General features: G+C 56.7%; 1 protein-coding gene across 4 annotated transcripts in view; it reads left to right on the top strand.

Moving 5' to 3' along the window:
- Nucleotides 1-26971, top strand: part of HTRA3 (HtrA serine peptidase 3) — a 29046-nt gene extending 2075 nt beyond the window's left edge. Inside the window, exons 2-10 of one of the 4 annotated variants that reach the window (XM_082727526.1) lie at nt 8830-8929; nt 11843-12065; nt 13856-14050; nt 14618-14650; nt 15386-15523; nt 15928-16042; nt 22794-22842; nt 24397-24492; nt 25824-26971. In XM_082727526.1, coding sequence (XP_082583652.1) covers nt 8830-8929; nt 11843-12065; nt 13856-14050; nt 14618-14650; nt 15386-15523; nt 15928-16042; nt 22794-22842; nt 24397-24492; nt 25824-25989 — 1115 coding nt within the window. In that variant the 3' untranslated portion in view covers nt 25990-26971. Of the gene's footprint in view, nt 1-8829; nt 8930-11842; nt 12066-13855; nt 14051-14617; nt 14651-15385; nt 15524-15927; nt 16043-16977; nt 17752-22793; nt 22843-24396; nt 24493-25823 lie in introns of those variants that run through there. The other 3 variants (XM_082727527.1, XM_082727528.1, XM_082727529.1) reach the window with 3 other exon arrangements.
- Nucleotides 26972-27275: the final 304 nt, after the last annotated feature.

A 27275-nucleotide genomic window follows, 5' to 3' on the forward strand; every position in this document is an offset into this window, starting at 1 on the left:
GTGATTATTTGGGGGAGCCAGTGAGGGCTTTGAGGAAGTTGAGGGTGATAGGGTCAGATCTGTGTTTAGACTGTGCCCTGGAGAGCGAGGGGTGGAGGCGGGGTGCCCTGCGGAGTGTCTGAGATGGGCGTTGGCATTGAATGAGCGCCCGCTGTGGCCCATCTGCCCAGGGGCTTGGCACCGGCTGCCCCACTTCAGGCAAATGGCTCCGAGAGACAGCTTGCTTGTGTCCATGGGGCCCCCAACCCTGACTCCTTCATGTGAGGGACACTACTAGAATAAGGCTCCAGGGCTGGGGAAGGGAAGGTCCCAAGCATTTCAGAACCCACATTTCTTAAAGATAGAGGCCCCATTTGTAAAGCACCTTGTCTGTGTGTCCAGCTGGCAACACAGGGCCCCATCCGTGCCTGGGACAACCTCAACGTGGGGGCGGTAAGAAGCCGGGAGGAGCCTGACCCCAGACAAGTGCAGAGGTCATTCGGCAAGCAGGAGGGGGCTGACAGCACAAGGTCACGGGCTGGGGCTCTCACGTGGGGCCTTAGACACGCTGTGCACCCCGGTTTCCTCTCCTGCAGTGACAGGTGCCGGGGAGAACCGTGGCAGGGACCATGAGCCCTGTGGGTACATTAGCACCCTCGGCAGATGACTTATCTGTGACCCCCACCGTGTCTGGTCTACCCAGCCAGGTTGGCTTCTGTGCTGAGCTGCAGAAGGTGAGCTGGAGCTCTCCCGGCAGAGGATGGGGCGGATAGGAGGGACCGGAGCAAAGCAGAGACAGAAAGACCAGCCTCACAGGCATAGGAGGCCGCAGCCCTGACCTGGCCAGAGCCCCAGGGGCAAGGGCCCTGGGAGGGATCTGGGGCCTGCGAGAGGCTGGTGGGGCACGTTCTGGTCTCTGTGGGCCCACCCTCACTCCTGGGGCCTGTGCTGTCAGCATCACCCATGCTCGAGGACCACAGATACCAGGTTTCTGCCAGTTCCCTGCACTAAACCCAGTCTGTAGGGAATGGTTGCTGCACCGGGGTCTCTGGCTTGCGCTGTTTACCTACCTTTGCCAGTCTGGCCCTTTGCACAGCACAGATGCACTCAGGGAGGAAAAGAGCAGTCAGGTGATCGGTGTGAGGTCACCGGGCCAGGAAGCAACCGAGTTAGGCCAGGACCCTGATCTGGCTGGCTCTGAAAGCTGCACTATCACGGGGCCCAGGCTTTCTTCTGCAGATGGGGGCAGCAGGATCCCCAAGCTCCAGAGTCCTGGTTAGGCCGGGGTCGCTGGCTCCATGGGGTTTAACCTCCATCAAGTATCACTGGCAGCATCGTCCACTCTGCCCCTGCCCTCCCGAGGGTCTGGCCGGAGGTCGGTGGGTCATATCACAGGTAGTGTCCAGCAGGGGTTTCCCGCATAGAACTCCCACCGGCTCACCATCCTTCACCTTGGCCTACCTTTGGGTGTCCAGGCGCTGATGATGGGGGTCCAGTCCCCAGTGCCTGGCTTGTCTCTGGGCAGGAATCCTGTGTCTCTGCTGGCCGTGGTCCTCAGCCGGCAAGTTTAGGCCAGACATATTTGTCATGTCACCTTTCCCTGGCTCCTTACTTCCACCCACAGGCGAGCCCTCAGCTGCCCCTGGAACCTGACGCCGAGCCGTTCTTGCCCCACCTCCCTCATCCTCCCACACAGTGGCCCCAATAACCTAGATCAATCCACTCTGCCATTCCCCAGCAGGACCACCCTCAGCAGCTCCCCAGTGCTGAATGACCCACGAGGCCCTGTGCTGTCTGGCCCCTCCCACCCCATAGGGCCACCTCACCCTCCGTGCTCCTGCCCACCCAGCTGCTCCCTGCCACAGGGCCCTTGCACATGCTGTGCATGCAGCCTCAGATGCCTGTTCCCTCACCTTCATGGAACCACATCTTCATCTCTCTGGGCCTAGATGTCCTACTACCCCCTAGCTACCTTCCCTGACCACTATGCCCAGGCAACCACATCCTCAGCCCCATGAGCCCACCCCAGGGTCCCTGCAGACCCTCTCTTCACCAGTGGGACCAGGCATCTCTGTCGTATCACTGTCTCACCAGCTCTGACCCTCACAGGGTGGGGGTCTGGCCTTGATTCTTTACCAGGCCTGTTCCAGCACCTGGCACACAGTAGGGATTGTGGAGTGAATGGATCATTGTGCGACAGGTGAATCCCCTATGACCCTCCGACCCTCCAGCCCTCCTTGCCTACCCCCTAGGGAAGAGGGCTCACTACCCTTCCAGGAGCTCTGTGGAGCCCCATTTCCACAGGCGGCCTGGCGACTGGCTGGGTAAACATGGAGACGAATGTGCTCCACGGGTTTGTAGGGAGAGGAGGCTTCCTTGTTCCCCTAAGCAGAGCCCCGTGACCCACAAAACCTCCCTGCCCCCAACTGCAGACACATAGGTCTCCGCACACACAATTAATTCAAAACTTAGAGCCTGAGGGCAGTTCACAACTGGTGTTCGATAATCTGCCTGGATTGTGCAAGCCCAATGCAGGTTCCGACAGCGTCTCTCCCTGTTTTATTTATTTAAGAGCTTTGCACAGTTTTTGTGTTATAATCCCCTTCGTAGCTTCCTACACTTGTCTTGAATTTCAGCCACGGGGACCAGGCAGTGTGATGCTTCCCATCCTTCTCCGCCTGCCCACATGCTGGAGGGCAGAGACAGGAGCCCCATCAGAGAGGGGAGCGGAGACCGCAGTGCTGAGCAGCTGGATTCTCTGACCGGGGTGGGGCCCAGGGAGCACCCCAACCTTCTGTGCTCCTGATATCAGCCTGGAGGGGTGGCCAGGGTCCCACAATGACCCCTGGGGTCTGCCTGCTCAGACTTCTTCCCGGGCCCTGCACCTCCACACAGCAGTCCAAGGGGAGTGTCGTAAGACTTAGATCTCCCTGCTCAAAGCCCAGCCATGGCTCCCACTGCTTTCAAGACCAACCAGGCACAGACTTCTGATGCCACCTGGCCTCCCCTTCCTGCCTGGCTTCATCCCTGTTAGCAGGTCCCTATGAAATCCCCACTCCTGTCTTGTGAGGGACAGATGACTATGTGCAGAACCTCACTGAGGGAGACACCACCTCCAGAAGGGAAAAGGGCTTCCTGGAGGAGGTGGCATATAGACAGCCATTTAGAGGTGGGTACAAAGAGCACCTGTGCAGAGAAGGATGGCAGGAAACGCTGTGAGGGTGACCCATTCTCAGGGGGCGAAGAGCCACTGAAGGTTTATGGGTAATAGGTGTGCAGAATACAGATGGGCCCAGCCAGTGGGAGGGAGGCCAGTGCCCTGGGGGGGAGAGCTGATGAGACCTGAGGATGTCTGACAGGGGCTGGTCGGGGGGCTGATCAGATACGGGGGGCACCCTGGGGTCCGTGGCAACAGACTGGCTGGTGAGCGACCACGTCCACGTGTCCGTGGCAGGCACCTAGTTAAGTGGGTGGCATGTCCTGCCCTAGGGTCTGAGGATCACCTCCTCCCGGGCCTTGCTTTGAAGAAGAAAAGCCATCAGGTTTACCAAGGTCAAGGGGGAGACACCAGGCTTGTCTTCGGGCCGTCAAAGCCTTACACGTGCATTATTTAGGTCTTGTTGTCATGGCCCTCTATAAGAAAAAGCTCAGCTGGGGCCATTTCTACCCCAGGTGGGGAGGGACAGCTTTGCTGGAGCCCAGGCCCCCTGAGTCTCCATCTGCGGCTCTGTACACAGGGCCGACCTCCAGCACCTTGAGGAAGTGGCTTTCCTGTTTGATTTTGATAACCGTGTTAGATAAATGGAAAGAAAGAGAATAAAGTCACAGACACCTTGTCCTCAGCGCAGTGAAGATGTGGCTGGGACATACATGAATGTGCCTTAAACCGAACACCATGTCTAGTGTGAGAAGGAGCCAGAGAACCCTTGGAGTTATGTAGTGCCCAGCGTGCCCAACTGTATGCTTCAGCCCCTGTAGTGCATGGTAGGCAGAGCCAGAACTGAGACTCAGTTCTGTTCTCATGTCCAAGTGCTCAGCAGTGAGTCCCAGCTACCCCATCTGCAAGTCTCCTAAGCTCTCTGCACCTCGGATTCATCTGTGAAATGGGACCTTTCTGGCTGGGTCACTGGACAATCAGTGAGGTGAGGCATTAAAGCTAACAGACTTGAGTACGAATAGACCTCAATACTGATGAGTGGGTGTTTCTGACATAAATGGAATTTGTGGGAGAGGAGAAATAGCAGAGGAAGGAATGTGCTGGAAGGCAGTGTTCGTGGAAGGGCTGCCCTGTGTCCAAGGGAATTCCACGGACCTTGTTCAGTGCACGACCCAGCCGGGGAGCCTGGGCCCAGTAGAGTCAGCCACTGGACCAGTTAGGGCAGGGAGGGTTTCTTGTTAGAGGAGAGCCACAGGCTGACCCCACCTTGGCTTCCAGGTTACCCAGAGTCCTGGGTACCCTTTCGATAAAGGTCAGATAAGCTGGTGGCAGAGCCCCTCCTCCATGCGGCTGGCACATTAGAAGATCCAGACCGACCCCAAGTCGAAGTCTGGCCAAGCTGGGCACCCCTGGGCAGGACAACCCATCACTGACTAAAGAGGACCAGCCCGGAGCAGAGGAGGCACCTGGGGTCAGCGTCAAAGGACCTGGCTCTGGGCCTTAGGGTGTGGGTCTCCTGGTCTGTGAAATGGGCAAAGATCCTGCCTCGCATAAGTGCTTTGAGACTTCACTGGTCTCATAAATGCCCGGAGCTCCCTGTATGTGGCTGCTGGGTGGGACTCATGCTGGTGGAGCCCTGCATCCAAGGGCCAGAGCCTGGGGCCGAGGGCCACAGACAGCAGCACCTTGCCCCCTGGGAGCCACAGTGGGATCTGAGACCCCTGTTCCTGGCTGGGTGGGGAGACTGTCACCTGGGCCAGGCAAGTTTTCAAGAGCAAGAAAAACACAGGGAACTGTTCTGGGAACTAGTTAAACCTGGGAGGTGGCTCCTGGGGCTTCAAAGCCTGCCCCTGGTGGGCGAGAAGGGCCTTTGCGGGGGGCGCTGGGGGCCATGGAGGGGCCTCGAGATGGTACATTTGTTCCCACAGAGCCTTCATGCACTCCTTGCTTATTCATGTGTTCTCTTGCTGCTCCCTGCTCAGTGCTTTGGAATGGGGGTGTCCAGGCCATGGGGACCGTCAGAGGGACACACCTTGGGAGGGGTCATGAGGGGCTGTGAGACCCAGAGGGGTGAGAGCGGTCACTGAGCCTGCCAAGTCGGGGCAGTCTCCCCAGACAAGGTGTGCTGGCCCTGGCTTGAAGGATGAGGGAAGGGACATTCCTGACAGAGGGAACCGGAGTTGGGGGTCTGGGGGAGAGGGGCAGCAGGGGAGGCTGCAGATGCAGATGGAAGCCAGATGCCTGGGTCCCTCAACACACTGATAAGATGTTGTCATCTGGTGTGCAGGCTGTTTAGCATTATGGACAGATGGGCACAGGTGGGGCTTTGTGGTCATCTGCAGACGGCCCTCCCATCCCAGTTCATAGCTAACCACTTGGTTAGACAGGTGGGGGCTTTTTCTGATAGAATAAGGGCAGTGACCTCAGAATTAGAGTAACAGAATTGGGTCTCAGTCCATGCTGTGCATTATGAGCTGGAGGGCTAGTGCATACAGTTGGGCAGGCTGTGCACTGCACAACTCCAAGGGAAGCCAGTCACACTGTGATCTTTGTTAAGAATGGTTTTGCGCAGTGCACAGCCTATCCCTGAGCTCTGCGGGTGCAAGAATGTTGGGGCGGAGCCCAGAAGCCCAGCTTCTCTCCCTGCCGCCCCTGGTCCCAGGCTCTCTCCCATCCTGGCTGTGCCCCTTCCTCTCCCCCAGAGGCGCCACAGGACACCTGGCCTTGATTGCTTCACCCTGTGTCAAATTCCTCCCGACTAGAACTTCCAAAGCCTGTGAATTACAATTTATTTTTGAAAACAAAACAAAACAAAATGCTAACAGCTGAATCTGGTCGGGACTGACTGTTGACTTCAAAACTTTGGCTGGAGGATGGGGTGGGGGAGGGATTGTCAAAACCCCAAATAAACAGAGTCTGCTTTCCAGCCGTGGGGCCCAAGGTTTTCATGTGGAAAGAAGCGGTGGGAACCGAGTCCTCCCTGCCCACTGATTCATGGGGTGATTCATCTGTGTGTGGGGAGGAGGACCAGGAAATAGGCCCTGCCCCGCCCCACCACCCCCCTCCCCACCGCCCACCACGGTAGGTCTGCTTAAAGGGACAGAACCTGGCTGGGCCCAGGTCCCCAGCTGGCTGACCCTGGAGCCCCACCGGGGTGCCCCAGGCCCTGGCTCAGGTCAGGCTCAGGCTCTGAAGTCCCTGGAACTTGGCTCAAGGCATCACTGGACTTCCCTCTGCCCCATTCGGTCACCCTTGGGCTGTGCCTGGCTGGTCACTTGAGTGCCCCACATGAGAGGGCGTGCCATGGGCAGGGCATTGTGCTGGGAAACCCTCTGGGAGGGAGAAACTCATTGTGCTGGGGGCCTGCCTGGAGGAGGTGGGATTTGAGTTGTTCCCCCCAGACAAGCTGGAGCATCTTGCTAGGGAGCAATGGGGAACGGTCTGTGTGGGTGAGGCACAGGGAGGCAGGTGATGGAGCAGAGACTTAGAGTAAATGGCTCAACGGGTTACACAGAAGGGGCAGGGGATGGGTGACATCTGACGTGGCCCTCGGGGACTGCCCGCCCCAACACAGCATGGTGGGCACGCGCCTCCACCAGGGTGAGCCCAGCACACACGGGAGAGATGCAGACCCTGCCAAGCGCCCACCCATGGAAGGGAGAAAGGCCCGGGACAAGGATCCTCTGTGCCTGAGGCCATAGGAATGACCTGGTGAGGAGTGTCCCGGTCCCGTCAGAGACCAGAACCCGGACAAGCCAGCAGTTTCTGCGGCTGGTTTCCTTCCCTCTGCCTGGAAGCAAGACCAGGACTTGGGCTTCCAGGGGCCTCGGGGTAGGGGGACAGAGCTGGCCTTAGCCCCCACAGCTGATGGGTGGCTTTGCCTGCAGAGTTTCGGGGACGATTGGCAGTCCTGCGTGGAAATCAATGCGTGGGACAGCCCCTGGGGCCCTTGTTACTGTGAGCCCTGAAGCGCAGATCCTGCCCCTCCAAGGGTTTTGCCAACTGTGGGGGAAGGCTCCCAGGCAGAGTAGCCCCTGGCCGCCTGCAGTTGGGTGGGCGAGGGGCTGGCTGACAACAGGTCCCATCTCCCAGACAGGATTCTGCCACTCCCGCACAGGCCGCCTTTGGTTTAGGCTGACCGCGGTGGCCTGGGCCCCTGTGTGTGAGTCCCTAGCTGAGAGGCAGATGTCACAGAATAGGTGGATGGGGTCTCCTTTCCACCCCTGACCTTGGAGCCCAAGGGGAACCCTCTCCTGACCCACCCAGAGTCCCAGTCTGGGCATAATGGGGAGTCAGGCATGGGGGTGGGCACTGGGGATGGGTGAGGGGCCTCTAAAGGGAAGAGCCCCTGGCCAGAGTTTACAACATGCTTCTCCAACTCGACCTGCATCCTCGAGCGGGAGGTTGCATCTCAGCGAGCCACACGGTCACCCCACCTGTGAGGGGGAGGCATGGACCCCCGCCCTGGTTGCCCCCCTCAATGTGGGGAGAATGGTCGGGATGTGGGGGGCCTGCATGCACCCACACATGTTTATGGGACACACGGGGTGGGCATGCTACAAAGCCTCTGGACAAAACCAACAACTAGAGTCTCACTAGATTCCTCATGCCTCCCAGAGACTGAGAACAGCCTCAGCTGCAGAAATAGACTTCGCAGGCTGAGCCCTGCTGGCTCCCCCACACGGGTGCTGGGGGCATGGTGGGACCCCCAGGCAGAAGCCTCACCCCTGCAAGTCACACTCATACCCAGTTCCCATGGGTCAGTGGGGGCGGTTGGGGAGGGGGGCATCCTCCATCTTGTTTGTAGACCAGCAGTCAAGGCTCAGAGAGGGTGAGTGGCTTGCCTAAAGCCACACAGTTGGAGGCAGGGTGCCCGGCCAAGCCCAGTCCACCTCCAGCCGTCCACTCACTCGGGGACCAATCACAAGCAGCGCCGGGCAGCGTGGATTCCAGGGGGCACCAGTCTCCGCTGGGGACCCAAGAGTCCTCGGCACATTCCCGAGCAAGGGAGACCAAAGGGGTGTAGGCCCCGTGCCACCCACATCTCTCAGGCCTGCGGTCCTGGCAGGCGCTGCCCCTGCTGCTGACAGCAGCAGAAATCTGAGCCCGTGAGGGTTCCAGGGGAGTTCATGAACCGCCCGGCAAGTCGCACTGGGGCATGGCCAAGTTGGATGAGGGGCCCTGGCGACTCAGACATCCGGAGTCCCGCAGGGCCCAGGAGGGGGTCACGCTGTGGCCAGACCGGGGGACGAGCCAGGGGCCTCTGCTGGACCCTTGCCCGATCACTGCTCTAGCCCAAGGGCTGGAGGGACCGGCCAGAGCCGCAGGGGACGAGGGAGAGGATGGTTGCCTCATGCCACGGCACTGCTGTCTATCTGAGAAAGGAGGGGCAGGGCCCCAGGGGCTGGCCGAGATCTAGCTCCAATGTCAGAATGTCAGGTCGCAGCTGGCAGCTGAGGGCGAGTGTCCCAGCCCTCCCGGTGGCATCAGGGAGGTAACAAGAGGGAGCTCAGCAGGAAGGCCTCTCCTGAATGTCCGGGTGTCACTGTGCTGCTGAGTGTGGGGTGTCCCTGAGGGGTTCTGAGTCCAGTGGGGTCATTCCCTGGTGGAGTGCCCCCCCAGGGTGGGGGTTCAGGGTGCTGTTGGCGGTGTCCGTGTCTCAGTGAGGTGCCTGGTTCTTTCTGCTAGTGCAGGTCTCCACCAGCTGACCAGCCCGCGGTACAAGTTCAACTTCATCGCGGACGTGGTGGAGAAGATCGCGCCGGCCGTGGTCCACATAGAGCTCTTCCTGAGGTGCATGAGCCCCTCCCAGCGGCCCCCCATTCTAGCCCTAGGGTGGGCGAAGCCAGGTGCACGTGGTGCGGGTGGGCCTTGTGGATATCCCTCCCCCCCTGGGGAGGGACGCCCCTCTCTGCCTCTGGTCTGCTCACCAAGGGGAGCCCCCCCGGGCTGCAGGTTTGCTAAACAAGGGTGTCCCATGGGGGAGGGGAGGGGGTGCGTGTCTGAGCTGGGAAGCACCACTGCCCTGGAGCCCGATCGGCCGTGGAATCCTGGAGTTCCCTCCCAGTGCGACATCTACTCCCCAAAGAGAAGACACGGGCAGCAAGACATCTCAAGTTAAGAGTGCTGCTTCCTTCTGGCTGATCTCACGTGTTGGCCCCTATGTGCGAGGAGGGAGCCGCCAAACCACCCTGATGAGGCGTGCAGGGTCTGAACCCCTCCACGCTGATGGGGAGCAGAGGGAGCCAGGCCCACGTGCCCCAGAGTAGACGGTCACCCAGCGGCCTCAGGACAGGGTGCTGGGGCCTTGTGTGTTTGCACAGCTCTTTCCCTGGGTGGTGGAGGTGGGCTCGTGTTGAAAGGCTGACACTGAGGCCCAAGGGCGTCCCTGGGGGGGCGGTGCAGGGCAATGGGGCAGAATCACTCACGCCCTGATCGCTGGCCCCAGCACAGGGCTCCCTGCTCACTGGGCATGGCATTTGTGCAGTGGGAGCCCTTGTCACGGGGCGTCACCGCCCCCCATCTCTGGAGGGCAGGAACTGTCTTCACCCCCGCTGGTGCTCCATGGGGCCATCAGCCAAGTCCCCTGTCAGAACAGCAATGCCCTTGAACCTACTGTGCGCTCCGAGCCCTGGTGGCTGCTGTGCCAAACTGTGTCCCAACAGCCTCAGTGAGTGTCCACCTCTTAGAGGAAAGAGCCAGGCACAGGCAGGACTCACCCCAAGTCAGGACCGGGGTGGTCCAGCCCTCCTTACTGACTGACACCCTACACTCCAAGGCCCTTTCCACTCTCACGCATGGCTAGGTTCTCATGCTAGGCTTTGAGGTTCCCATTTCCTGGGTGGGGACCCAGGGCCGGGGATCCTCTCCAGGCTCCCAGAGCTGCTGAGGGCCCAGTTAGAATTTGACCCCAGGTCTCTCAGGCCCCAGAGCTGACCCCTTTCTGCCCTTTCTGCAGGCTCCGGACCCCGAGACATGTCATTGAGGAAATTACAACTGGACACACTAAGTGGCACGTCTCTGGCCTTGCCAGTGGCTGAGATGGGGCCAGTGTCTTTCTAGAAGGCTCTGGGCACCGGGCTCCGAGCCAGCTAATTGCTGACTACAGCCCAGCCTGGTCAGATGGTGATACCTTTGCCACATCAGACTTGGAGGCCCATGTCCCAGGGGGCGGGTGGGCAAGACCAAGTGGGCCAGATCCTAGACACAGATGAGATGCTCACGGAGCCTGGGAGCCTCCACTGTGACCCCTGACCTGAGGGGAGGAGGCCGCTGGCTGCCTCGGGCCCCTCCTGCAGACAGTGACAGCTCCCGACCGTGGGCGCAGGAGGAGGTCAGGTGCAGCCCCGCCCAGGGCCACACCCAGAGCTGGGCAAGGGTGGAAACTGAGCTCGAGCATGCACAGAGGCTATGGTCCCCCCTGGGCCCAGTGGCCCGGCTGCCTGACCCAGCCCAGTCCTTCGTGTCCCAGGCCAGGGCATCTGCACACGTAAACACACAGCCTGCTCCCACATAGGGGGATTGTGAGCACTAGATCACTTGTGTCTGGCCCGGAGCAGTTGGTGATGTGAGCCTGTCACTGGTCCTGCCCACGAGGCAGCCTTTCTGCACTCCCTCACTTCTCTGAGACATCCCCCCATCTCTTGTTCTTTCTCCCCTGCACAGTCCCGGGCCCTTTGGGCTACCCTTTCTCCCTCACCTCTGCTAAGCGGCCTCAGGCACTGAGGACCCGCTCCATCCAGGCCCCTCTGGAATGGTGGAGAGGGTCCCGAGCTGTGCCTGGTGTCCCTCCTTCCTGGCATCCTGGCCTTGGCCCGGGGTTCTCTCGGCTCTGGGGAGGCTCGGGCATTGTCCTGCATCCATGAATTCTGACCTCAGACCTTTAGATCGCATGAACGGAAGCAGACGCCTGTCTGAGCGTGCACCATGCCTGCCACGGTCCAGTGTTCCCTGCCCTGAGTCCCCTGGAGGACGGTGCCGGTGCAGAATTCACTGAGTGGAGCCTGCCACAGGCACTGGGGGAGCACACTGGGATGGCACACGCTGCCCTGTGCCATCTTCTTCCTGTGTAGGCTGATCGTCCTCCCGCCCGGGAAGTCACCCCCATGGGGTCCTGCCGCAGGACAGCCCCCGCAAAAGCTATGTGCCCATTAGTGCCAATAGCCATCCTGTTTGCTGAGTGACTTCCTGCCTCCAGGCATCACACTCAGCAGGGTACAGTCCCCATTTCCTAGCTGGGAAACTGAGGCCTGCCCCCAGCCAAGCAGATAGTAAGTGGGATGGGTCCAAGATTAGAGTCCTGGCCTGTCTGGCTCCGGGGCTGAGCAGTCAGGGCTGAGCACGCCTGCCTGTCCCAACAGGCCTAATGCGCATGGGCCTCCATCTCCGCCCAGAAAATTGCAAGTCACAGATGGTCGTCCCCTCTGGCTGGCTGTGAAATGAGTCCAGGAGTCAGTGAGCTGGCCAAGGCCACAGCTGGAGGTGGCAGAGCTGGGGTTGGCCCCAGGCCCGGAGACTCCAAAGCCATGATCTTTCACCCAACGCTGGGCTCTGCTCCCCAGCAGCTGGTGCATGGCTGCAGCTGGCCCTGTGTCTAGGTCCCCTAGGTTCCTGCGTCCAGGTCCCCGCGTCCAGGCCCCGTGTGCAGATTCCTGTGTCCAGGCCCCCGCCCACCCTGACCGCCCGCGTGTGCTTACCTCCCCACAGACACCCTCTGTTTGGCCGAAACGTGCCCCTGTCCAGTGGCTCGGGCTTCATCATGTCAGAGGCTGGCTTGATCGTCACCAACGCCCATGTGGTGTCAAGCACCAACACTGTCTCTGGCCGGCAGCAGCTCAAGGTGCAGCTCCAGAACGGTGACAGCTACGAGGCCACCATCAAGGATATCGACAAGAAGTCGGACATCGCCACCATCAAGATCCACCCAAAAGTGAGTGTGTGGGGGGCACCTCCCCAGACCCCAGGGCCCAGAGCTGTGTCAGCCCAGCCTTCCTGGGGGGCACTGGGAAGAAGGGGCCCAAGTCAGATCAGAAACAGGGTGTAGGCCCCCCACCCTGCTTCCCGGAGCTGCCAGGTGCAGGCAGAGCTGGGCTGCCGTGCTCCTACCATTTTCACAAGGATGGGCATCCTCCAAAGCCCAGGGACACTCCCAGTGTCCCTCCTGGGCCTACTGCGGGAGATGCCACTGTCCCTGCATGGCCACCAGAGGCTGTGGAGAGCACTGGGACATAGGCCCCCGGTCCCCCTATATCCAGTCCCCCCAGCTGGCTAGGCAGCCCCCAGCGGGGCCACCATCATCCCCCATCCATGCCACCGGCTGTTCCAGAAGGCCCCACAGCCCTTGGCAGAAGGGATGTCAGTGTCCTTCAATTTCAGAAGGGAAAGGCTCGGAGAGGTTAGGCCACTGCCCAAGATCATGCTGACCTAAGACAGAGCTTGTCCAGTGTCGTACTTAGGACCATTGGACAGGGCCGCTACAGGTCGCACCCGCCACGAGGTCGGCAACCCGTGAGGCCGTCTGTGCTGGTGACTTTGGCATGACCTTGAATCTGGCTTCTGCTCTTTCTGAATGAAACCGGAGAGTTTTGGTGATAATGAATCGTTTATGAGAAGTTTCCTTCTTACCTGATGGAGGAAGAAGAGATTTACCCCAGCATGGACCCTTCCCCACATTTGACACTTTAACAGTAGTTCCTGAGCCGGGGGACGCCATGCCTGTTCTAGGGATAAGGGTAGTCAGGCTTTGGGGGGGCGGGGGGGACAGTATGCTCAAGGACAGGCCGTGGCAGTATTTGCAGTGAGGCTCCAGGTAGGAAATGCTCTTGGGCTTTGTGGGGCCTGAGCGCTATGTGGACACCTTCCAGCTCTGTGGCAACCACAGGTGATACAAACACAGGGTTGTGTGCCAGTAAAACTTTATTTACAAAACACCCCAAGGGCCACAGAATACAGCACACCCCCTCCTTCCCCCACCGAGGACCCTGGGTCTGGCTGCTGCTAGGTCTCTCCCGTTCCCAGGGCTGTGGCCGAATCCTAGGGCGGGGTGCACCCCGGCCTTCCTCAGGGGCCACAGATTCCAGTGGAATCAGTAAGGCCCATGCACCCTGGTGCCCGCAGGCACCATCAGCAGCTAACATTTCTCCTTGAAGCAGGATCTGCCTCTCGGCCCCTGAGCCCTGCGTGGGCCTCCGTTTCCCTGTGTCTATACTGAGAGATCAGGTTGAGTTGAATCAAGGATTCCAGCAGTAGGGTTCCATGTCCTCACCTGGGCTCCAGACTTCCTGCCGGACTCTCAGTCTTACGCTTCAATCTGTGTGTGATACGTTTTGGATGGTATTCACAGAGCTCATCAGATTTCAGAGGGACCTGTGACCACCGAACCACTAGGCTCCATCACCTCAGAGGCCATGCCCAGTTGGACCCTCCGGGCACCCTCCCTGTGTGTGACCCCTACAGCTGCCTGGGGAACCCATGGTCAGTCACAGAGCAGCTGAGCCTCCATTGCAAGGACCCTGGCCTGGGTCTCTCCTACTGTGGGTCAGCTGGAGGCCAGCCCGGCCTCTCTCTGAGTTGGCGACTTGCCTTGGCCTTGGCCCCTGACAGCTCTGTCCAGCTGCTCCCGCCATCCTGGGACCACCCCGCTGGGGGCCTGGCGTCGATCTGGCTCTGGCCCCAGTGAAGGCTGACAGCTGAGCCTCCCTCCCCGTGTCTCCCCTCCAGAAAAAGCTGCCGGCACTGCTGCTGGGCCGCTCGGCAGACCTGCGGCCCGGCGAGTTTGTGGTGGCCATCGGCAGCCCCTTTGCCCTGCAGAACACCGTGACCACAGGCATCGTCAGCACGGCCCAGCGGGACGGCAAGGAGCTGGGCCTCCGGGACTCAGACATGGACTACATCCAGACGGACGCCATCATCAACGTGAGTCCCTGTCCCCAGAGACTGACCCATCACTCGGCACTTCCGCTTGCTACCACGCTCCTTCTTTAAGTTCAGCAGATCTCGGGCTCCCTGTGACTTCTGCACTGGGGTGCCAGATCTGCCAGAGGCATTAGAAGCTGTTGCCCTGAGCTGAGACATTCAGAGATGCAGATTCTCTGCCCAAGTCACCCCCAAAACCCCAGCATTCCTTTTGTTGCTGTTAGTATCGTCACTGTAGCTCACAGAGTGCCCAGCCTTGTGAGTTTGCCGAGCTCTGGGCCCTTCTGGAAATGGGAGCCTTTGCAGAGGCCCCTCGTGGCTGAGCCTGGAGTGAGCCTGTTAGTCTGTGTGGGGCGCACAGGTCACCCCACAGCCATCCATGTGGCCTCTAGGGCCTCAGCTCCCTTATCTGTGAAATGGGGGTGAAGTGAGGCCTTTCCCTGCCATTGGGGGTGAAATTCGATGACCCATCTCTGTGCCGGTTGGAACGAGGGTCAGAAGATAGAACTTCAGGCACCCTCGGGTGGGCTCAGGGCTCAGCTCACATCAAGTTTCCTCCCCTTGCAGTACGGGAACTCCGGGGGACCACTGGTGAACCTGGTAAGTGTCCCCAAGGGCAGAAGCCTCTATTTTTCTGGGGCTCTGCTCACATGACAGCACAGCCTCAAGGCAGGGATGGAACCCTAAAGAGGGGCCTTGGATCTGTACACCCAATGGCTGGGCTGGAGGCCCGGGAGGAGGATGTGTCCCCATGCACATGCTGCCCTGGCCCCCTGAGGCCCCCAGAGCAGCTGGGCTGCCCAAGGAAGGAGGATGACCCAGAACTGTGGCCAGGCAGGGCCACGGGCTCAGTAAGGACCTGGGGCAGGGGACACACAGGTCAAGCTTGCTCACTGTTCTGGGTCCCCCATTCTTGCATTTACGTGTGTGCTGAGTGGTATCCTTGTCCTTTCCCAGTCCCCTTGGGTCCCCCCACCCAATGATCCCATGCCTACCCTGGGTGCCAGGTCAGGCTCATTCTCATCCCAGGTGAGATTTCTAGAATATACCAGGAGTTCAGGTCAGAAATCCATTCAGCTCCTGGGGCCCCAAAATCTCGTGTGCCATCCCCACCCCGGGAGCTCCTGTCCATGCTGCAGCGTGTCAGATGTGAGCATGCCCACATGACGTGCAGAACAATGAGGGGACTCTGGAGGAACCCAGGCAGGGAAGGCTTCCTGGAGGCGGGAACACCTCATTTGGGCCATGGAGAGGGACATGCAGGAGAAAGCGAGTCTGGGGAGAAGGCACAGCCGGAGTGGGAGGGTTCAGAGGGTGCTTCACCCTGTCCCCGAGCGGCCTGCAGGCGCTGAGTGGGAACCACAGCCCCAGCATGGGTGTTCTCTGTGCCTGGGCTTCATGCTGGAGGACGGAAAACGGGTGCACACCAGGCTATGTCTGGTGACCCAGGCTGTGGCCTTGAGGGGGTGCAAGGTAAGTGTGGAGTGGGAGGCCAATTCCTGGGGGACAGAGAGGGTGGGGGACTGGGGAGCTGTCCTGGCCACACACTCCTAGCCCCACTTCTAGAAGGATGGATGAGAGAAGCTCCGGTCCCAGAGGCCTCATCACCCCCTCCCTGGGTTGGGGGTGTCCTCCTCAGTGGGCACTGAGCTCAGAGGGGCAGACCATGAGCTCCCTGAGCCAGGGAGAGGACAGGCCGGGTTGGGAGGGAGAAGTGAGGTGAACCCCAGAGGGCCTTTCCAGGTCAGATTCAGCACTGCCCTGGGAGCCCCTCCTCCAGGGGCAGTGATGACCGGCTCGGCCCTGGGAGCCGGGGGTGGACACAGTACTCGGTACTCGGGCTCCGGGGTGACAGCTCCTCTGACCTCCCCGCCCAGGACGGCGAGGTCATTGGCATCAACACGCTCAAGGTGGCCGCCGGCATCTCCTTCGCCATCCCCTCCGACCGCATCACGCGCTTCCTCGCAGAGTTCCAGGATAAGCACGTCAAAGGTAGAGTGGTGCTCTGGGGGCTGCTGAGGCTGGGAACCCCTTCCTTCCCTGCCCACCCCATGCCCATCCTGAAGTCCCCAGAAGCCCGTACCTCTCAGCTGTGGCCTCTGTCTTCCTCCCCTTACCTCTTGGCCCCGGGCACCCCTGTCCCTCCCGATGCTCCCTTTCTAGCGGGGAAGGGAGGGGTCTCCCACCCACCTCCCACCCACCTCCCACCTCCCACCTCCAGTGGCTTGGGCCACCAGGCTCCACTTCTCTGGGCTGCTGCAGACAGAATTGGTGTGTCCTTCCTCCCTCTCTCCCTCCTCCCTTCCTTCCTTCCATCCATCCACCTATCAACCCACCCTTCCTTCTATCCACGCATGCACCCACCCACCTATCTACCCATCTGCCCTTTTACCCACCCTTCTACCAGCCCCTCACCCGTCACCCTTCCCTCCTTCCTTCCTACCACCCGACACTCTGCTCATCCCCAAGGACTCCCCCTTTCCGTCTGCTGGTCATACAGCCTGTCCAGGAGGACAGCAGTCTCTCCTCCAGGGGAGTGGAACCCAAGCCCCCAGTCCTTGGAAAGCATCTTCCACTCAGCTCCATCTCCCTGTCCACGTAGGGATGTCCGGCTCTCCCTAGCCAGGCCTGGATGGCCGTGAGCACCCACCTGAGGGGAGGCTTAGGCCAGGCATGGCTGACTCTCCCCAGTGAGGGCCTGCCCATCACCTTCTTAAGGTTGGTGGTCACAGCTGCCTTCCAGAGGAGGGTCCTATGTCTCCTGATCTCAGGAGCTTTCCTGTTGCCCTCCACTTTCCTGCCTTTCATTCTAGCCCAAGTGAATATCTCCCTCCCACCATTTTGTATCCCGTGCCCACCTGGCCAGCGTCCAGACCTGGGCCACTCCACTAGTGCCACCTTCAGATTGCTTCCATGTCTTCTCCCAGCCCCTTCACCAGCAGTTCACTGAGAGCAGGGGGCTTCCCCATGCTTGCCTGATCCTCCAGGATCCCACCAGCCAAGCGCATGGAGCCCAGTGCAGCCAAGACCAGTGCCGTGAGGACTGGTCACGTGAAGAACCCCTGTTGAGAACTCCATTGGGCTCATCGGTGTCCCTCATGTGAAGATGGCCTGGAGAGCCAGTCTTCCCTGCAGAAGCTGAACGTTTCTTCTCTTGGATGGGTGGGGGAGGGGCATCTAACCCCACATCTTTTCTCCTTGGCTGCTAGGAAGCTCAGAACTTAACCCAGGGTTGCATCTTCCTACCTGTCATAGCCTTGGTGCTTTCTCTAATAACTGAGCTTTTCTAGTGTAATTATCCTCCCCCATAAGGGTGTCCTTGACTTTGCCTCCCTTCCAGGAAATTGGTGGCTCTGCCTTTTGTACAGACTGAGCTGTTGGGTGACTATTTGTTAGAAATCAGATGATAGCATCCCCTGGCTTCTTGCCTCACTTCCTCTCCCCTCTTAGAACCCACCAGGGGCCAGCAGGGCCCATTCCATTGTTGGGCAGAGACTCTCCCTGTCAGTGCTGACCTCACCCCAGACACCCTGGGAGACTCAGCCCCTGTCCCCAGAGCTGTCTCCTCCCCCAGGACATGTGGACTGGTCAGAGAGCCCAACAAATCTTAGCTGGACGACTGAATCTATAATTTAAAGCCCTTCTGAAGTTGGTGTTCGCTTCTGCTGTTTTGTCTTAATAAAATCATCAAAATACTTAAACCAGGTTAATCTAAAGTTCTTTAAAACAAGGCATGCTTAAGTTAAACCAAGGAGACATTAAGGGGGGTTTCTTGTTCCTGTGTAGGGCTATGGAGCACAGAGGGCTCCCGGGGTCTCTGGAGGGGAGAGGGAACACCATGATGGTCCAAGGGAACCTCAGCTTCAGGCTCCAGGAGGGTTTGGGGGTTCACCCCCGGGGGCGTTTGGGTCAGTGGGGCTGGGTAGTTATGGATGTCAGGCCCTCTGTGAACAGTGGGGTCCCATCCAACCTGGGGAGTGGAAACATGACTTGTCTCCTGCCCTGGGGGTCTCTGTGGCCTGTGTGCCCAGGGAGAGCTGCGGGGAGGCACTGGAAAGCACATTCCCTGGCCTCCAGGATCGGGCAGACTGGGGACACCTGTGGGTGAGATTGTTTCCCCTGGACCAGGAGGCAGCAGCCAGAGGCACGGGTGTGAGGGGACAGCACCCATGCTTGGAAGCCCACTGTCTCTTCTCCAAGGTGCCGGAGGCTCTCCTGAGCTTGGCTTGCCCCAGCCCAGCGGTCGGGACCAGTGGCAAGCGTTCCCTGGCTTTGTGAACCACACACCAGTCCCTAGCTTGTGGAACAGGAAACAAAGTCAGGCCCCCCAGCCCACCACCTCCAGGCTCCCAGCCCAGCATGCGGGACCCTCCACATTTGGGTGATCTCCCTGTGAAGGAGGAGATGCAAGGTTGTCTGCTGACCCAGAAACTCCATCAGGCCACCATGCCCCAGCCCTACTGCCCAGGGTTTCTGGAGAAGCCACATCTGGCCAAACCTGCTGGTTCTGGGGTGTGCAGTGGGCTTCCAAACAAAGGCCCTAACGGGATGGCTTCTGCCTCACAGGGGGCAGGACTGCACCTTGGCCTGGCCAGGGTGCTGCTCACGCACAAGCACTGGAAGCTCAGGCTCCTTCCTGTTCTGAAGCGTGACCTTGGGGCTCTGGGCAATGCTGACCAGGGGCCAGCACCAAGGCTTCTGCCCGGGTCTTTTTCCTACCTCTGAGGACCTCACCCTACCTGTGGATGAAAATGCCATCTAGGGAGTGACTCCCAGATTCCAATCTCCAGCCTGGCGGAGTGCTACACCAGGTTATGCAGCTGCCTTTGCTTCAAAGACCCTTCCCAGCCAAGGGGTCCTTTCAAAATATAGGGCAGACCATGGGCCCATCTCTGCTGGGAAGTGTCCTGGGGCTGTACCTGCTGGGGGTAAACACCAGAGCCACCAATCCAGCAGAGCCGCCAGCTGGCAGCTTCCCCTCCCTCCCCACCCCCAAACCTCCTAGCCTCCTCTCACTCGGGGCCATTGATCCCAACCATCGACCATCGATTTTCTGTGCGAAAATGTCAGTTGAGATTTTGCCCACTTTAAAAAGTTGAGTTGTTTGTGTTTTTCCCAGGTTTTGAGAAGGGTCTGGATGCATTCTGGATGGGAGCCTTTGTCAGAGAGATGAGCTGAAATGTCTCCTCCTGCTGCTTAACTTTTCATTCTCCTGATGGAGCCTTCAAAGAGGGGTGTTTTGTCAATTTCTATGAAGTTCTCCATTGCCAATTTTTTTTAATGTGTGTGGAATTCTATCTAAGAAATCTTTGCTAGCCAAAGGTCAGGACTATCTTCTATGTTTTCTTTCAGCAGTTTACTTTCTGAGGTCTTCACATTAGGACAATGATGCATTTTTAAATAATTTTTTAAGAGTGCGAAGTATGAATCAAAGTTCTCCTTCTTTTTTTTTTTTTTTTTTCCTGCCTTGGAGAGTCAATTCCAACACCATGTGTTTTTGTCCACTGAATTGCTTTTGCTCCTTTGTAGAAAGTAGAATGAGCCCTTTCTGTCCCAATTGTCTGTCTGTCCTGAATATCACCTCTGCTGTGTTTTCAGGTCAGGTGACAACAGTCCTCCCGCTTTGTCCTGCCTCCAACATTGTTTTGGTTTTGCATTTCCAAATGGATTTTAGAATCAGCTTATCAATTCCTGATTTTGATTTCAATTGTTTTAGTTGTTCAATGTTAAAGTTCAATTTCTGATTGTTCGTTACCAGGATATACAAGTAAAGTTGATTTTCATATATCAGTTAATCATAAGAGATCCCATGACGTTGACAGATTATGCTGGTAGGAATTCCTGTGGGTTCCGTCAGATTTTGCACACAGATGGTTCTGCAGTCTGCACACAGAAAGAGTTTTGCATCTTTCTTTCCAGTCTAGATGCCTTTTCTAGACTGGCTGGAGTCTTCCTAAGATATTGAATAGGAAGGTGGTGAGAGTAGATGTCTGGCGTCCTTCTTGCCCTTGGGGGAGAAGTCTCGAGACTCTTACCCACAAGTAGGATGCTCACTCAATGTCTCTTGAAGGTGTCCTTCATCAGATGGAAAAAGTCCCCTTGAATTCATAGTTTTTCCTAGGAACAGATGGGGTTAGAAGATTTTGTCAGACACTTTTCTGCACCATTTGAGATGATGGCTTTCCTTTGTAGTCTGTTAATGTGAATTGCGTTGGCTGATTTTTGAATGTTAAACCATCCTTGCATTTCTGCGATAAAGCTCCCCCATAGTGATGTATTGTCATTAGTATATATTGCTGGATTTGATTTGCTGAAAATGTTTAAGTGTTTTTTGCAGCCATCTTCATGAGGGGTGTTGGTCTAGTATTCTTTCGCAGTTTTGGGTACAGGATGATGGTTGGGTGGTTTTTAGGAAGAACACCCCTCCTGTGCCTCTAGTCTGTCCTCAGTTCTCTGCTATAACACAGCTTCACTTCTGACATTCTGGTGACCAAATGCAAAGGGATCCCCTGCACCAGCAGTCTGCCCTACCATTTCACCCAAGTCTGGCACTGTCTACGTGGAGAGGGTGTCAGAACCTGTGGCTAAGGTTGCACAAAACCACCCCCACTTCAGGTGCCAATTACAAGTCCAGCCTTTCGTCTGTGCTTCTGGCCCACCAGCTGGAGATGTGGGGTTCCCACAGCCTCTTCCTTGGTTTTGATCATTTGCTGGAGTAGCTCACACAGCTCAGGAAAACAGTTTACTTGCTACATTGTCAGTTTGTGTGTAAAGAGGTAGAATTCAAGAACAATAGGAGAGGTGTACAGGGTAGGTCTGGGAAAGGACAAAGAGCACCTCCATGTCCACCAACCTGAAAGCTCTCTGACTCTCCCTCTTGGGGTTGTATGGAGGCTTCACTGTGTAGGCATGATTGGTTCAATCACTGCCATTTGTGATTATGTTCACCTCCAGTCCCTCACCTCTCCCCAGAGGTGGCATGGAGGTTGGGGCTAAAAGTTCAACCCCCTAATCACATTGTAGGCTTCCTGGCAACCAGCCCCAACCTTAAGGTCTTCTTAAAATCACCTCAGTAACATACACTTGGGAGTGGTTGAAAGGGGCTTGTGTTATGAGTAACAGAAGACACCCTTTGCACATTTATCACTGTGAGGCTATTTCAGGAGCTGGCAGCAAAAATATGTCCCCAGAGTGCTTGTCACAGGGAATTACAGAAGTTTTAGGGGCCATGTGCTGGGAACCATAAATGAAAACCAAAACATATATTTCTTATTATAAATCACAGCATCACAGAAGTATTCACTCATTTTCAGTTTTCCAGAAGAGTTTCTGCAGAGCTGATACTATTTCTTTCCTAAACATTAGGTAGAGTTCTCCCGTGGGACAACCTGGCCCTGACGTTTTCTTTGTGGGAAGATTTTTAACTACAAAATAGAGATGGGGCTTCTGCGGTTATCTGCTTCTTCTTGAGTGAGGTTTGGCAGTTTGGAAAATTCAAGAAATGTGTGCATTTTATCTGAGTTGTCAAATGTGTTGGCATCCAGTTTTTCATAATTACATCTTTTTACCCTTGCAATACTGTAGGCTCTGTGGTGATGTCTCTTCTCCCATGCCTGATCCTGAAATGGATAATTGTCTTGTCTTTTTATTTTTTCTTCTTTTGGCCCGGCTAGCTCAGTCGGTAGAGCATGAGACTCTTATTTTTTCTTCTTTTGGCTAATCAGTCTGGTTGAATCCTTATTGATTTTATTGATCTCCAAGAATAAGCTTCTGCCTTTCATTTATTTTCTGTTTTGAATTTGTTTTCTATCTCATTGATTTCTAGTCTTTATTATTCCCTTTCTTCTGCTTACACTGGGTTCATTCAGTCTTCTCTTTCTAGTTCTTATGGTGAAAGCTGAAATCACTGATGTGAGACCTTTCTTCTTCTCTGATATTGGCGCTCTGGTACTATTAATTTCCCCCATGTGCTGCTTTACCTGCACCTCACAAATGTTGATATGTTGTTTTCTCATTTTTATATAGTTTTAAATACTTTCTAATTTCCTTTTTGATTTCTTCTTTGAAGATGAGGTATTCAGAAGTGTGTTATTTCATTTCTAAGTTATTGGAAATTTTCTAGATACCCTTCTATTACTGATTTTCATGATAAGCCACTTTAATTGTGTTGAGACTTGTTTTGTGGTTCCAAATATGAAAATGTTATTTCTGGGGCTGAGACACCTCCTAAGTCACAGACTGGCAGAGCCAAGGGGATAGAGCTGCCAGCTTGGGAAGTTGTGTGTTTAAGTCTCCCAACTGGAGGGCTTGGCACATGGCCAGTGCTCACTGGGCATTACTGGCTAATGTTATCATTTATAGGGAAGGCAGGAGAAGGTAACAAGTTCATATCTGAACAGGCAAGTTTGGGGAGCCTGCGAGATGGAGGCTGGAGAGGAGACCTCCAATGGCTGCTGGGGTTTGGGTGTGGGGTTCAGTGGCAGAGCAGCTGTGGGAGCTGCTGTGGTTGCATGGGGCTTGTGGGAAAGGGTGAGCAGGAAGTCACCAGACTAGGCAGGACATCTCTGAGCCCATCAACAGCAGCCTGGAGGACAGAGACAGTTCTATGCCTGTGACCACATGGGATGGATCCTGCTGCTTTTTGCTTCTGGGGGGGGGGGTGTTCCCATCCCACCTGGCCCCTCAGGGAGGGCAGAGGCTTTAATAGTACCTCTAACAGGGTCCTGTCATGTTTTGTTCCCAGATTGGAAGAAGCGATTCATCGGCATACGGATGCGGACCATCACATCGAAGTGAGTGTCTGAGGATGCAGCCTTGCTGCCCATCCACCCTCATCCCTCCCCTCTCCTCCCAGACCCCGCCCAGCTATGTCCAGCTGCCTACAGGTGTTTCTGTGGGCCAGAACACTCAGATTCCCAAGCCTCTGCTCAGGCCAGCCCTCTGCCTGCAATACCTTTCCCCACTTTGTCTAATAGGTTCCTTCAGTTCCCTCAGGAATCCATTCAGGTGCCCCTTCCTCCAGGAAGCAAGCCTTTGTGGCTACCATAACAAATTACCATGGACTTGGTGGCTTTAGACAATAGGAATCCATTCTTTTGACATTCTGGAAGCTAGTCGTCCAAAATCAGGGCATCAGCAGGTCAGTGCTCCCACTGGAGGCTCTGTGGGGAGAGTCCTTCCTTGCCTCTCACTGCTTCTGGGGGTTCCAGGTGTTTCTTGGCTTGTAGTCACACCACCCCAATCATCCACACGTGGCCTCTTTCTCTTATAAAAACACCAGTTCTTGGATTTAGGTCTCACCCTAAGTCAGGATGACACTACTTAGATATCCATAACCAATAGAACTTTAAAGACCGTATTTCTACACAAAGTCACATTCTGAGGTTCTCAGTGGACACGAATTTTGGGGGAACACTGTTCTACTCCCCTTGAAACTCAAGTGGGAGGAGTACCACCTTTCCCCCCTGTATAACTGTGCTTCCCTTGGAAGCGTTGCACTGGTCCCAGGGGATGGAATTACCTGTTGTGCCCTGCTCCCCTCAACTTTGAATCTGAACTCCTTGGGAGTGAGAACTGTGTCCTACTCATTGGTATCACCTCTGTAGCAGAGTGGGTGGCTGGAAACACTGATAGTAAAATAAAGGGTGGAGTGTGTGAGGGAAAGGAGAGAGAGGGAGAAGGAAGGGAAGCAAGGCGAGAAAAATTTGCCAAGTCAAGTCCAAGGATTTGGAGAAGGAGGAGGAGCATTGTGCACTGTGGGGAGAACTAAAGCATGCTCAATTGATTATACCCTCAAAACTATACAGTCCCTAAAATGATCATTCTTCCCATTTAATCAACTCTTAATCTAGAAATTAAATTTGACAGCCATTTGTAATCCAGACCAATATACCAAACTTTCTATTAAATGTGTTCTTTCTTTCTGTCTTTTCATCCATTCACCCATCACACCATCTGTCTATGCATGCATCACACCGTCCGTCCATCCATCCATCCACCCATCTCTCCATCCATCCATCCATTAGTTCATCCATTCTTCTACCTTTCCTTCTTTCTCATCCCTCCTTCCACCCACCCTCCCATCTATCCAACACCCTCCCCTATCCACATTTCTAATCAACCACCTTCAGTAGACTTTCTCTTGAGGAGCCCATGTCAAGTGGGCAACACTGAGAAGAACAAGTGACAACCCAGAGTGGTCAGTGGTAAAACAGAGTAGTGTCAGGGTCCAAAGGAGATGCCTCTTCTGGCCTGGGTGGTTGGGGGGGAGAACGGCAGAGTTTTGTGCCACAGAGTTAGTTTAGAGGCTCAGAAAAAGTGCATTCATTGTGAAACTTCTTTTTCAGTTTGGTGGAAGAGCTAAAGGCCAGCAATCCAGACTTCCCATCAGTCAGCAGTGGGATTTACGTGCAAGAGGTTGTTCCAAACTCACCTTCCCAAAGGTAGGCCGCCCTATGGGAAGCATGGACGCTGGACAGGAGGAGGGTGGGGTTTTGTGGGCATGAGGCCTAGGGTGGGCCCACTTTGGTGACCTTGCATGACCTTGAGCCCCGTCCCAGCACATGACATGGCACAGAAATGGCAGGTGGGATTCTGGTCTATTACCTAAGCCAGAGTCAGGCTGGAGAGATGATGTACCCCCTTAGAGAATTGGCAGTGCCCTTCCTTAGCCCAGCATGTCCTTTCCTTTGGGTCTTGAGAGACAGAGTACTGGAGAGCACCCCCTCCTAGAGCTCAAACCCCAATCCAGCCCAACTTCCACCAGCGCAGTGGGCCCACCTGGGTCTTCCTATGCCTGTTTCCCCATCTGCAAAATGGGCAGTTGGCCTACTCTTCCTCCCCTGAGGAGGCTTTGTCAAGATCAAATGAGACAAAGTACCATCTTCTTTGAAACTGCCAGAGAACAGCTGACTGTCTGCAGCACCATGAGCTGAGGCAGCCCATGGAGTGCAGATACTTCATGCTTGTACAGCTGATCCAGGCCCCAGCTCTGTGTCTGAACGGTGGGTGGGCTGCAGTTAGCAGTCTTCATAGAGATCCCCGGAGCTGGAGGTCGTGCTCGGGGGTCCGTGAAGGGCGAGGGCAGGGAGTGGGGTAGAGAGGAGCCAGGCAGGCCGGCCTCCAGCCTCACAGGGCCCCCTCCACCAAGCAGGACCCCTCTTCCTGTTTTCTGTGGTGCCGCTTCAGAGGTTGTATGGGGAGAGGTGGACCCTGGAGCACAGGTGCTCGGTCCGCAGCTGGCCTGTAGTAGAGTTGTTGAAACATAGGTCTGTGAACCAATGAATAGCCACCAAACTCAGTCCCCTTATTCAGGGTTTCAGCAGTTATGGGGAGGGACCATGGGCAGGCTTCCTTAAGAGCCAGAGCGGTGGGCTCAGTGGCAAGGGTGGCCGCTGCCAACCAAGGCTGCCTAATGAGTCAGCCCTCACTGCAGCCTGGACCTTGGAATCTGCAGCGTGTTCCCACGTGGGACTGTAGAGGTGGAAACTAAGGCTCAAAGGGGCCAAGGCCTGCCCTGCGGCAGCCCAGCCAAAAAGACTGCAGCCAGAACTTGAACCCAACCCTCATAATGTAGAGAAGAAGCAGGCTTACAAAGCACTAGCCTATGGTAGGACATGGGTTTCTGGCTGGTATAAACACCTTGCAGTCAGGATGTTATTCTTACCCGTTGAAGTGATTTTTCTTAAACCACTCCTGTTCGATCAGATTGTCCCCTGAGCGGGGTCTGGGCCTCGCAGGGATGTGCGGTGACTGGGTGTCTCTCCATTGGCAGAGGGGGAATCCAAGATGGCGACATCATTGTCAAGGTCAACGGGCGCCCTCTGTCAGACTCGAGCGAGCTGCAGGAGGCCGTCCTGACTGAGTCCCCTCTGCTGCTGGAGGTGCGGAGGGGCAATGATGACCTCCTGTTCAGCATCGCGCCAGAGGTGGTCCTGTGAGTGTGGGACCCCACGTTGCTGAGTGCCAGAGCCTGCATTCCAGGACAGGTGCTAACCCAGAGGTCCCATCCAGAGCTGCTGCCTCCCACAGGGTCAGGACGAAGGACCATGGATGGTCCTCAACAGAGCCGGTGGCCTCCTCCTGGCTGTCCAGGGGCAGAGTCACAGGCAGGGTTTGGCCAGGGACCCACCTCAGCCTTCGGGAAAGTTGACTTCCAGATCACAGTACCACGGGGCAGCAGGATATCCCCTTCATACATATGCTCCTGAGGGCCACCTTCCAAGTGCCCGGGATATTTCGAACATTCCTTTGGAGCTCCCCGCAAGTCCTAGCCTCCCTTCTATGGCCCTACCTTTACACCTGTCCAACCTCTGTCTAAATGCCCAACCTGCTCCTACCCCACCCTCCCCTCCGAGTCTCCTGCTCAGGTCAGTGCCCCAACCCATCCTCCCCTTGGAAGGCCTCCCAGCTCCTGCCCCAGACCCCATGGTGCCCATCACACTGAATGACCAGGGCTGTGGCATCCACCAGCTGGAGGCCCTGGAGGGCGGCCATGTCTGACCACCTTGGGGAATCAAATGTGGGCACCTGGCTCAGAGCAGGCCCCGAGGGCATGTCCCCTGGCTTCCCAAGCCAAGCCCTGGGGCTGGTGATGATGTCACCTTCTGGGGTGGAACAGAGACTGGCCAGGAGCAGAGTGTCTGACACCATCTGGAAGGCTGCTCGTCCCCCACCAGAGGTGACCAGAGGGTGCTGGGCAGAGGATGCCTCCTGACAGGGGTGGGGTTGCAAGGACTGAGCCGGCTTCGCCTTCCCTGTGCCGCTCTGTGCAGGGGCATGGACTCACGGAATCACCCCTAGAGCGGCAGGGGGGCATGTGTGTGTTGAGGTGTACATGTGAGCTTTGCTGTACAATGGATTCCCTGTGTTGCTTGTACTGTATGTTTCTCTACTGTATGGAAATTAAAGTTTACAAGCACATGGTCCTTAGCCAGCAGGGGCGCTCCGGGAAGCCCACCCCCACCAGCCACAGCTTCTCTTGAATGGAGAACTGACACATCAGCCCGCTGAGGGCCAGGGGAAACCACGCTGAGCACAGGGGCATCGGGCCAGCTCCCCAACTTTCTCCTGGTCTGTGGTTTCAGGCAAGATGCTTTCCTGCCCTGGCCTTATCCTCTTGCAGGTGTAGACAGGACACAGATAGCACCGCCCCCAAGGCGGGAGGTGGGGGGTGCTTGAAAAGGTGCCCGGCTTGCAGCGAGCCCCAGCTAAGCCGCGCTCCATG

Source organism: Mustela nivalis (genome assembly GCF_964662115.1).
Source record: "Mustela nivalis genome assembly, chromosome: 4".
Taxonomy (NCBI): Eukaryota; Metazoa; Chordata; class Mammalia; order Carnivora; family Mustelidae; genus Mustela; species Mustela nivalis.